We start from the raw sequence: 11779 nt of genomic DNA, 5'->3' as shown, positions 1-11779 counted from the left end.
TTTCTTTCTTTCTTTCTTTCTTTCTTTCTTTCTTTCTTTCTTTCTTTCTTTCTTTCTTTCTTTCTTTCTTTCTTTCTTTCTTTCTTTCTTTTAACAACACTGATTATAATCATGTTCCATCTCTGCTATCTTTGCAGGTTCCAGATGAGGTATGAGGTTTTTCTACTTTCCACATATACACATATATATATATATATATATTACAGAGAATAGAATAAAAACATAATGCTACCTCTGTTAATGCCCCTCTCAGTTCAAGGGGAGTTCAGGGGTCCACCTGAAGCGAGACTTTTTCCTCTCTCATGCCTCCAGCGCTCGATCAGAAACCTTCATCAACTTGAGGGAGGTCAGCTCACGTTTGAAGCTGCCGAAAGGGGAGTACATAATCGTCCCCTCCACCTTTGAGCCAAACAAAGACGGCGACTTCGTCCTCAGGGTGTTCTCTGAGAAGCCTGCAGGCTCTGAGTAAGTAGCCACCGGCTTGCAGGAAGTGTAGAAGACATGTTTGCTGTGACAGTCATGTTTGGGATTTAGACTGTATATACAGCATTATATACAAAAAAGGTTCCACAACGCCTTATAAGTTCACAAGACAGGCCTATTAACTTCATTAGTGATGACGCATCTGGAATTGCCTTCCCAAAGCCCCGACCTCGACCTTATTCAAAACTCTGTTTAAAGAAACTCCGCCAAGAGGAGTTGCCTAATATCCAGCCAGGATTATGCCAGAAGCTTGGTTAAGGTCAAGCTTGCTAAGGGAAATTCAACCAAATATTATTGGTGATGTATGTGTGACTATTACAGGCTGTACATATACTTTCGGTATATGTACAGGCTAAAATTATTGCATCCAATTCTTGTTTATATAAATATAATGCTAGTGTATGTCTGTGAAGGTTCTCAGTCATCCAGGTCATCGTAGTCTAAGGAGCTTGGAAAGAAAAGCGTCTGGATTTGTTTAAGTTGCTTGAAGACGTTTCACCTCTCATCCGAGAAGCTTCTTCAGTTCTAAGGTCAAATGGTGGAGAGTCTCAGATTTAAACAAAGTGGGAGTTTCCCCCCAAAGAGGGACAAAGGACCCCCTGATGATCCTCTACCTAATCACATGAGCCGAGGTGTGCAAATGGGTGTGGGTCACAATCAGCCAGGGTTTACGTCCACTGTGGGCGACCATCTTTGAACAGAGGCGGTGGTTTACAACACCAACTGTCTGCCATCTATAATCCAGTTTGTAGATGTAGAGGTCTGGGCATTCCTCGCTGCACTGTACAGCATACACCACATTGTTAAGTCTGTGTTTTGGCGTTTTGTCTTTCGGGTGAACCAGTTTCTGTCTGAGCGTGTTGCTGGGTCTGAAATGCACCGGGATGTCATGCTTGGAGAAAACTCTCCTGAGTTTCTCTGATACACCGGCTACATAGGGGATGACAATGTTGTTGCGTCTGTCCTTCTTATCCTCCCTCGCTGGTGTCTGGTCTTCTTTTCTGTGCCTCTTTGCTGACTTTAAGAACGCCCATTTAGGATAGCCGCACGTTTTGAGTGCTTCCTTTACATGTGTGTGTTCCTTCTTTTTCCCTTCAGGCTTAGAGGGAACATGTTCTGCCCGGTGGTGTAGGGTCCTAATTACTCCAAGTTTGTGTTCCAGAGGGTGATGGGAGTCAAAGAGGAGGTACTGGTCCGTGTGTGTGGGCTTCCGGTAAACTTCGATGTTGAGGTTGCCGTTCTCTTCAATGTGCACAGCGCAGTCCAGGAAAGGCAAACAGTTGTCCTTTGTGTCTTCCCTGGTGAACTTGATGTTTTTATCCACGGCGTTAATGTGCGCAGTGAAGGATTCCACTTCACTCCAGTGCATTTCAGACCCAGCAACACACTCAGACAGAAACTGGTTCACCCGAAAGACAAAACTCCAAAACACAAACTTAACAATGTGGTGTATGCTGTACAGTGCAGCGAGGAATGCTCCAGACCTCTACATTGGAGAGACCAAACAGCCACTTCACAAGCGCATGGCACAACACAGAAGAGCCACCTCCACAGGACAAGACTCAGCAGTCCATCTGCATCTTAAGGATAAAGGACACTCTTTCGAGGATGCCAATGTTCACATTTTGGACAGAGAGGACAGATGGTTTGAAAGAGGAGTGAAAGAAGCCATCTATGTCCACTGTGAGCGACCATCTTTGAACAGAGGCGGTGGTTTACGACACCAACTCTCTGCCATCTATAATCCAGTTTTGAGATCCCTTCCCAGACGCCTTAACGCCCACTCACATCCTGGGCCATCTGACCTCAGGAAATCACATGATAAGGTGGGGCCAGGTTTCACAATGAGCTCACCCGAAACCCTGGCTGATTGTGACCCACACCCGTTTTCACACCTTGGCTCATGTGATTAGGTAGAGGATCATCAGGGGGTCCTTTGTCCCTCTTTGGGGGGAAACTCCCACTGGGTTTAAATCTGGGACTCTCCACCATTTGACCTTAGAACTGAAGAAGCTTCTCGGATGAGAGGTGAAACGTCTTCAAGCAACTTAAACAAGTCCAGAGGCTTTTCTTTCCAAGCTCCTTAGACAATGCTAGTGTATAGGTACTCAAAAGCTAAACATACATGTGTTAACATCCTGTCAAAAGGGAGTTCACATGATAATTGTGTTTTTCTCTGTACGTATTAGTGTAGTGTCTACCTTACAATAAGGAGCATCTTGATGCAATTGTTGTTGTGATTGGGAACTATATAAACAAAACTGAAACTGAAGTCTAAATCTGACTTCAGCTGTTGTCTTGTTTCTCCATCAGGGAGCTCGATGATGAAGTTAAAGCAGATATTCCAGCAGAGGTGAGAAGAAGTGACCCCATGTGACCACATCTGGCCATATTGTGCGAAAGGAGGTGGGGAAAAAAGCGTGTAGTGAACACATCTGTTTTTTGTGTTTCAGGTTCAGCTACATGAGAGTCAGATTGACCCAAGCTTCAAGAATCTCTTCAGGCAGCTGGCAGGAGCAGTAAGCACGCTCTCAAAACTTGTAGGAGATAGCAATAGTAGTCCAAGGCACCTGCGCAGTCACATTTAATATAACGCACATCTGTTTGTGCCCACAGGACATGGAGATCAGTGTCACAGAGCTGCAAACCATATTAAACAGGATCATCAGCAAACGTAAAGCACTGCCATTATGAAATGTTTCTAACATAGTTTAGACTTCAATATTTAAAACAGACGTGTATTCTTCTCTCTTTTCACTTCACTTCCTGCCGTCCACAGATAAAGACCTGAAGACAGATGGCTTCTCACAAGAAGCTTGTCGCAGCATGATTAACCTCATGGATGTATCCTTGATGTGAAGTTGAAATATCTGCTTCCTGTTTCTTTTGTTTCTGGATCTCTTCACGTTAATGTCTCTCTGACCACGAAATGTTCCTTAGCGTCTTCACTCAGACTGATGGCAGTGGGAAGTTGGGCCTGACAGAGTTTCACGTACTCTGGGAAAAGATTAAACGATACCTGGTGAGAGTTAAATTGCATGACTGAGTTAACAGCGAATAGCTAGTGCACTGGTGTTTCCATTTTGTTATTTGATTCAAACTGGTGGTCTCTTGTTCCCCCCCCCCTCCCCGTATCTAGACTGTATTCAGGCAGTTTGACGTGGACAAATCGGGCACCATGAGCTCCTACGAGATGAGAATGGCTCTTGAATCTGCAGGTATTATTCTTTAGTATTAAAGTGCAAAAAAAAAAAAAAAATCACAAAAGCACTTTTAAGTCCCAGCAGTATATGCAGAAAGCATTTTTTCTGAGTTGTAGGTGGAGCACCTTCGCTGACATTTTTTTCACATTGTTGTATGCGTTTTCTTGCTTTTGCTTCCTTCAGGTTTCAAGTTGACTAACCACCTGTTCCAGCTGATCATCCTGCGATACACAGAGGCAGACATGGCTGTCGACTTTGACAACTTTGTCACCTGTTTGGTCAGACTGGAGACAATGTTCAGTGAGTGACACTATTGCAGTTGTTCACTGGTTCACAAGGGACAGTCTAACTGCTTGTGCAACTTGATCCTGCTTTGCTGTAAAAAACAAAACAAAACACAAACATACAGTGCATGGCTGCAAAGCTTAACAGAAGCTAAAATACTTCTGTTCTGAGTCAAATGATCTTTTTTGTTTCTCTTACTGCAGAAACCTTTAAGAACCTGGACACTGATGGAGACGGTCAGATATCTCTAAACTTCGTCCAGGTATAAAATCCCATCACAAATGCTGTTGTATAAACAAAAGCTTGTTTTTTTCCATTCACTCTCTGTGATTTATTAAGAGTTTTCATTCATTAATCCCAACACTCTCTTTGTTCTGCAGTGGATCACCCTGACCATGTTTGCCTAAAGATGAGTGGACTCCTCTGTAAATTTTGCACTGCAGCTCTTGGTCTGTTATGTGGTTTCAGAAGTGCCTTTTTCCCTTCAGTTCTTCCTCACCCTCTATGCTGCGCATTGCTGAGGTCCTCTGATGCTTAAAAACCTGTAAAATCTTGATTACAGTGCCTGTACTGAAAATGTGTTGCCTGTCTCGCCAACTGAAAGACGCCCGCTTCTCCACTTTGGTCAACTCTGTGATAAAACTGGCTACTCTGGGGTCTGAAAGAAAACACCTGATTAAATCTGAGGGTGTGGAGACATACTTTTATTTTTCTTTTCTTTTTTTAACTGGACCAGAACTTGTTAACGTACAAAATTTAGTTTACAAGCTAGCTTTACCTTTTCGTAAAGTTAACTGTGTAGGCTACATGCTAAAGCTAGCTTTACCTTTTTGTAAAGCTAACTGTGTAGGCTACATGCTAAAGCTAGCTTTACCTTTTCGTAAAGTTAACACTGTAGGCTACATGCTAAAGCTTTATAGAAAGTTACTAAACACATGATGAAGTGCCAAAATTGTATGTCACTCAAAGCCCACAGAAACTTTACAGTGTATAAACTTTACAGTGTATTTTACTAAGGTAACTATGACATGATACCAAAGCCAAAGTAGTGTTTATATGTTACATTACTAAGTGTAATGTCTTAAATGTGACATGGTCCAGGCCTACGTTGTTTTGCTAGCATTACATAATTTGAAACATTAAGCAGACATAAGGCTGATACAGCGTTACCCCGACCAGATTTTGTTTGTAGGGTTTCTTGCCATCAATTTTAAAAATTAAAATAAATTATGTGAAGTTATTTATTTGCTCAATTACATTGAAGAAGAATGTAATCTCACAATCAGCTAGCTGTTGTGTTTTTGGGGTTTCAATCACGTGTTGCCAACAGGGAAATTTCAGGATGCCCTTCACTGGACAAACTTACGCAACATCACAGTCATAAGATGGTTGAAGGGTGCTTTTAAAAATTTTCATTGTCTGTCTTTATAAATGCTGATAACGATAGACTGGCAAGTAGTTGTTATCAGTCGATAATATTGGCCCACAGATAAATTGGTTGGGTTTTTAATAATTCTGATATAGTATGAATGTGGTTATTAATACATTAGCCAGACTTCCATCTTTAGTATAGCTTGTTTGTGTTTTTCTAATCACTTCACTCTAACTTAATAACGTTATAATTAAATATTTACCACCTAATCTTCAGGGGTTTTTCTGCCCCTTTGACGTGAGAGAGGTTTGACTCCATTTGTGTTTGAGCTTTGTTGCATGTTGGGGTTTCGGTAGCATCCATAAATACCTCTGTGGCCAAATTCAAATGGCGACTGCTTAAATCAGCTGCTTACATTTGAAGACAATCTTTAGAAAACCCAGTGCTGGATGCAGTCGAAGTGGAGAGTTGCTTAGTGTGCTGGCTGGCATAGATGACTGTGCGTTATAAATCTATTAGTAGTTTGTACTGTAGCATCACTGCTGGCCTCTTACATCCTGTGCCAAACTTTGCTTTCACCTCAGCATAAAGGGCCCGTTCAGATTTTGCAGAGACAATGGTGAGGTGCTGGATCATTGTGAATGTTTTATTCTAATATATACAAGCTTATCTTTATGCATGGCTCTGTTTTTGTTTTCTTGTTTTGTAAAGTATGAAATAAACTGGACTTTAAAGTGGTAATAAAAAGGGATGTGTCAACGCTGTTTGAGTCTTGCCTTTTGAAGGGAGCAATATGTCAAAGTTTCGGGTAAGGGTAAACGGGGATGGGTGGATATGTTTGTATGCATGCTGTGTGAAATGTGATATATTGTATGACTGTCTCATTTCTTTCCCGTCAGGAAAGCAAGAGTTTAATCCGAGGTATTCCAGAATTACACGATGCTGTCTGGAGCATCTACATGTAATGTGCCACAGTTTTTAAATGACAGTTTCTTTTGTTCTGCCAAAAATTTACAAATTTTTGCCTTTTTTTATTTTTAAGAACTTTTCTTTGAGAAGTACTGCCAAACCCTCACGTTTTTAAGATACTCTGACATTCTTGTCTTCTTTAATGTTAAGTGATGTTTGTGTAAAACTGTGTAATGTTTACAGTAATAACTTTTTTGGGTCGCTTTGTGAACCAAACCCTTCATTATGCAATGCGCTGGTTTACTGTGTAGCTTTCTCTGTATCACTTCTTCTATATAAACTTGGGAAATAAACATGGAGAGGTTTTGAGTTAATGTCTAAGTTTTATTGGTCTTGCACAGTCCACAGAAAAAAGAAAAAGGAAAAAAAAAAGGCTGCAAATAAAACTGTGGAAATGGGTGTGATCATGATAGGGGGAAATACACAAACTTGATATAGTAATAAATAGTACATTTAACAATAACATCCTACAAAAACAGGTACACTCAAATACATTACATACAATATAAGTTTGGTTAATGTACACATCTTTACAACCTTATAAAATTAAGACTTTTACAGCAGATTTTGGCTCTTTTTAAGTTAAATTGCAGACATTTACAAAGGGGATTCTATATTGTAAGATAAGGGAAAAAAATAACACTTTGTTTAAAATTATATAAAAAGAACTGAACAACTTTCTTCTGGAGCTGCTCAGCAGGGGAATGTGTAACCTTTTGTGCGCAGTGACATGAAATACGAGAACAGTTGAGTACGTTTTCAAAGATTCTGTGTCTGTGTGTCCAAGTGAGATTCTTCAGGTAACTATAATGCTTTCACCATTTGACCTCAGGCTAAAATCAGCTCAACTGAGTGGGATTTTCTTCAATGTAGAACATGACCACATAAAATATCCCAGAGGCCTAAACACGGCTGTTAGTCTCTTAGGCCGTCGTTGTTGTGCACAATTTTGGTCACCATGGTGGAAACGAGCCTCTCCAGCTGCGCCGCCCGCTGCCTGCCCACCTGGAGGACCTCCTCGTGATTGGCCCTCTCTTCGCTGTCGTAGTTCATCACAACCTGGTTGGTGATCAGGGAGAGGGCGAAGACGCGCATGCCACAGTGCCGAGCGACGATCACCTCATGGGCTGTGCTCATGCCTGGAGAGGAAAAGATCGAGACAAATATAAACAACTCTAATAGAAAGAATAGAGTAGCCATAAACCAGCCAGTACACACAAGAAAGGATGTAAAAATGCAAATAACACAAAAGAGATGTTTTCCTTGTTTCTAATTGGCTTGGGAACTATGTCCTGTAATGTTGAGAAGCCTGGGATTTATAGTGTTATCAAAAGAAGAAGAACTGCAGATCTAATACTGCTGAAACCAACTTCGCTTAAGCTAATTTAGAGGCTTCTAATAAGTTTTATTGCTTTAATTTCATGAGAAGTCTCAGTATGCATGCATACAAAGAAGACTCACTTTAGGAAACTTAAATTTATGTTTTTCACGTGTTTTTGCTCCTCAAAGGTAAAGCTTCAAGTTGAGGTTTGGGCAGCCCGGGGCAAATCACACGTTTTCAAAGTCACTGCAGCAAAAGGACTTCAAGCATTTCTACTGAACTGTCATTTCTTGGAATAAAATTCAAAACTGCATGATGGCATTTGATACAGTGCTCTTTTAATAAACTCCACGTGCTTTGTGGGCATCAGCTTGATGATTAGGTTAATATCAGACAGGACGCTGTGGCTGGTTTTTGTGGTACCACGTGGTTTGAATTGATCAAGTCCTGTTATCGCCATCAGCTGATAAATCTAATTGATAGTCCTTGTTATTGTGCTATTCTTAGTTAGTGTATTGTCTGTCTCTGTTAATGTTTGTTTATAATGGAGCACTGTAACGAAAAATAATTTCCCCTAGGGATCAATAAAGTATTCTGATTCTGATTGACACGTCTTAAAAATCCAGATGTGTAGATTCTGATCTGATTAAAGTTTTGGGACTTTACATTCATTCGTTACATTTACTCAGATCAACAAAACAATCAGCTCACCGACAGCATCAGCGCCAAGTCTATGCAGCATGCGACCCTCTGCGATTGTCTCAAATGTTGGCCCGCCCAGCACACAGTACACTCCCTCCTTTAGGAAATCTCCATAGCCCAGATCCTGTCCCACGTCCATGGCCAGCTGCTGCAGCTCTCTGTCGTATGCATCGGACATGCATTGGAAACGTACGCCAAACCTGACAGACGAAGGAAGACAGGAAGAAGATTAGGTTAAGCTTATAGGAGGTTTAAATGTCTGCTTTTTATGGCTGTACGAGAACACGTCTCACCGCTCATCGTTGGGTCCATTCAGAGGATTGATGCCAGCGAAGCCGGGCAGGTTGAGGTGGTCTTTGATGATCATGATGTCTCCCATTTTAAAGTCATGGTTGAGGCCTCCGGCTGCATTGGTCAGCATCACCGTCTCAACACCGAGCATCTTGAAGATGCGCATAGGCAATGTAATCTGGAAAAAAGAACATCACAGAAGATAAATGAATAATATTTTGGGGGGATCTTACTGAAAATTACGGGATATTTTTTTTGCAAACACACACATACCTTCTGTATTGAGTAGCCCTCATACAGGTGGAAACGTCCCTGCATGCAAACGCACGGCCTTCCTTTTAAGTGTCCAAACACCAGCTTCCCGGCATGTCCGTGCACTGTGGGAATTCAAAAATATAACAGTGAACATCAGCAGGAGCTGCTCAGCTGATGTGGAGTCGCTGTGGTAAAGTGTCGGTGTAGTAGGTGTAGCTCACCTGTGCTCTGCGGAAAGTTGGGGATGTCTTTGTAGTTGAAGGCCACCTGGTCCTTTAACAGGTCAGCGAGCCCTCCGAGCCCTGAGCCGCACACAATGCCCACAGTGGGTCGGGTGTCTGTCTGGGCGAGCAGCCAATCAGCAGTGGCCTTGCATTCCTCGTAGCTGTAGCTGGATGACATTAACAAAAGGGCAGAGGTCAGGCAGATCACCGTGACAGTCCAGCACACATGAACACACTAATTTTATGGCTTGATATGATGCAGAAGCACATTTTTATGAATTTGGTTCACACAGGAAGATCGAAAGTAACCATGGTGACCAAAAATGTGACCTTCACTTCACAAGTCCAATATCAATTTTATTGACTGATTTTTACAACATTAGAACATTTCAAACTCTTTACTTCCACTTATTTGTGAAACGCGCTTCATTATGTAATTAGACGCGTCACTCCTCTTGGAATGAATCATTTCTCGACACTCCACCGCGAACAAGAGCGCATGCGCGTATTATTTTTTGCATCCCCTCAGTCCAGTCTATTTTTTCACGCTATCCAAAGCCGGCCGTGAAAGAGTCACTTGCTGAGCAACACTGAACGAGAAAAAGTAATTAAAATATTAGAAATCTACTCACCAGCTGTTTGCCTCTGGAAACATTTCGGAAGATAAACGAAGCGTCTGAGAATGTAAGAAAAAAAATGTAGGTGTAAATACAGACTTAAAGTTTTAAGTCTGAAAATAAAAAAAAGTTTTTAAGGCGTATAAAAATATCAAAGAGAAGGTGGAAGAAGTCTTCTGTTGAGTTCTTCTTGTCTTTTAGAGTCCCGTGAAGTATTCAGCTCCTCTCTCTCACTTCTGTGGAAAGAGGGGCAGCTGCAGACTTTATCATAGGACCGGTGACTCCCCCCTCCCCCCCCTCCTCTGCTGACGCATGTACCTGCTGCAGTTTCATTGGCTGAGCGGACACACCTTCAGACCGGTATGCCACAGAGAAATACACACCCACGGAACATCCTATACTACAGGTGGAGCTGGATATAAGAGTTTTCACGACATTTCCCACTCCAGCCCACTCATTACTTTTCATGTTATGTTCACATAAACAATCTATGATGTTTCGAGATCCACTGATCCAAGTAATTCTATTTATAAGTTAAAGTATCCATTCAGTCTTTATCGATCTGTGTCTCTGTTACTCTCACCGATTAAAAACAAAAGATGTTGTGGTTTCGGACACACAGCGTGTTTTTGAACATCACGTGTTTGTGGTCCACTTGTTCTCGTCATCAGTCTGCGAGTACTGTGTGTTATTGTGTGACGCAAGTTTTAAACCAATACATCCTACTGTCAACTGCAGTATGTGCAGTATGTAGTCATTTGTTTCTATAATGTTGGGCTTATAATATACATTTTCTCCTCTTTAGAAGGAAAATGTAAACTTTTACTTCTTTACAGACAATGACAGTAGCTACTTTAGTTATGTTGCATAGTGATTTCACACCATCGGCAATTTTAAAATGTGGTACAGTTATGGTCACAGATGTATGTATAAAGACATTTAGTTAGATTATATCCAACATTCAGATGATGTGAACATGATAATCTGTGAACATGATAATCTGACTAACATCAGTTTTATTGTCTAACTCAATTTTTTCCTCACAATCTACCAACAGAGACAAACAGACAACATGTACAGTATATTTATGTGTGCAGCGGTGCATAGATGTTGGAATAAATAAGAAATGGATAACTTGTTGCTATATATCCAGAATGAGGGCTCAACATTATATATAGTATATACAGCACAAGTATGTACAATGGTATGCAGACATATTTACAACAAAACAGTATAAAAAGCACACTTTGGTTCAGCAGCAGATATGCTGAATGTTTAGATAGAGACAATTTTTTTGTCTGATTTTTTTTGTAAATGTATTACACTAATATTACTTTACTTCAAGTTAAGTCTTTTATTTTATAATAAATTCTATTATATTATAATTTATTTGCTTTGATGAAAAATCATGTGACCTGTGTTTGCTCTGAGTATCAGAAACTACCAAATAACTCTACAGCCTTGTTTAATAAATAAGTTTGGAAACAAAAAACAACTCGTTTCAATTCAGCGTTCTCTCTAACTGTGCATTGCTTAAAAATGGATTGCATCACCATTTATCATTATGCATTTATCACTAAAATGTTTTGGCACACGTACAAGTAGACAACACATCCTGTTTAGAGTGTGCCTGTATTGTAAATAAGAAAAGTTATTAAAAGCATGTCACTTGGACTGAATGTCCAGTAATCGATGTGGATCAACACAGTAAACCACTGTCAAAACAGGTCAATAGATTTGTTTCCAAACTGGGGCGATACAGATGTGATTATGTTGTAAAAGGAGATAACCAATGTCATGGTGGTGAAAGCTGAAAAGTAATTCTATTTATAAGTTAAAGTATGTAAAGTTGAACTCCATTAAACTATAATGTAAAAGTAGGAGAACTCATTAACCAGCATGACCAGTCAACTTAGTATTTATTACTTACTTTAACATTCACACAGCATTTTTAAGCACATAACAACTAAATCTGGTTAATTTATTTAAAATTGTATGGGAGGCTTTGGCTCAGGTGGTAGAGCGGGTCCTCTACCAATCGGAAGACCGGTGGACTG

The 11779-nt window shown here is 40.6% G+C and overlaps 2 protein-coding genes across 3 annotated transcripts in view; one reads left to right on the top strand and one right to left on the bottom strand.

The window, feature by feature from the left end:
* The window catches only part of capn1 (calpain 1), a 31731-nt gene extending 25110 nt beyond the window's left edge, over positions 1 to 6621 (top strand). For both annotated transcript variants that reach the window (XM_005945291.3, XM_005945292.3), the window contains exons 12-22: positions 138 to 149; positions 254 to 465; positions 2797 to 2836; positions 2937 to 3002; positions 3100 to 3157; positions 3263 to 3327; positions 3437 to 3505; positions 3623 to 3701; positions 3870 to 3986; positions 4175 to 4233; positions 4352 to 6621. In XM_005945291.3, coding sequence (XP_005945353.1) covers positions 138 to 149; positions 254 to 465; positions 2797 to 2836; positions 2937 to 3002; positions 3100 to 3157; positions 3263 to 3327; positions 3437 to 3505; positions 3623 to 3701; positions 3870 to 3986; positions 4175 to 4233; positions 4352 to 4378 — 804 coding nt within the window. In that variant the 3' untranslated portion in view covers positions 4379 to 6621. The remainder of the gene's footprint in view (positions 1 to 137; positions 150 to 253; positions 466 to 2796; positions 2837 to 2936; positions 3003 to 3099; positions 3158 to 3262; positions 3328 to 3436; positions 3506 to 3622; positions 3702 to 3869; positions 3987 to 4174; positions 4234 to 4351) is intronic.
* Position 6622: 1 nt separating this feature from the next.
* pnp5a (purine nucleoside phosphorylase 5a) lies at positions 6623 to 9977 on the bottom strand. Its single transcript, XM_005945294.1, has 6 exons — positions 9738 to 9977; positions 9103 to 9272; positions 8900 to 9003; positions 8629 to 8804; positions 8345 to 8535; positions 6623 to 7451 (listed from the first exon to the last, which is right to left on the bottom strand). The coding sequence occupies exons 1-6, from the start codon at positions 9758 to 9760 to the stop codon at positions 7228 to 7230; spliced, it is 888 nt and encodes a 295-aa protein (XP_005945356.1). The 5' UTR covers positions 9761 to 9977; the 3' UTR covers positions 6623 to 7227.
* Positions 9978 to 11779: the final 1802 nt, after the last annotated feature.

Source organism: Haplochromis burtoni, unplaced genomic scaffold (genome assembly GCF_018398535.1).
Source record: "Haplochromis burtoni strain Fernald_Lab_line unplaced genomic scaffold, NCSU_Asbu1 Contig_430, whole genome shotgun sequence".
Classification (NCBI taxonomy): domain Eukaryota; kingdom Metazoa; phylum Chordata; class Actinopteri; order Cichliformes; family Cichlidae; genus Haplochromis; species Haplochromis burtoni.
Note: the sequence above shows the minus strand (reverse complement) of the source record. Positions and strands in the feature narration are given on the sequence as shown.

What these genes read in the sequence shown, in the direction of transcription:
- pnp5a (XM_005945294.1), bottom strand. Translation starts at nt 9,760, where the DNA reads ATGTTTCCAGAGGCAAACAGCTG. An exon ending in TTTCCAGAGGCAAACAGCTG is followed by an intron (nt 9,273 to 9,737) that starts GTGAGTAGATTT and finishes AATGTCATCCAG; the next exon opens with CTACAGCTACGAGGAATGCA. An exon ending in CAACTTTCCGCAGAGCACAG is followed by an intron (nt 9,004 to 9,102) that starts GTGAGCTACACC and finishes GAATTCCCACAG; the next exon opens with TGCACGGACATGCCGGGAAG.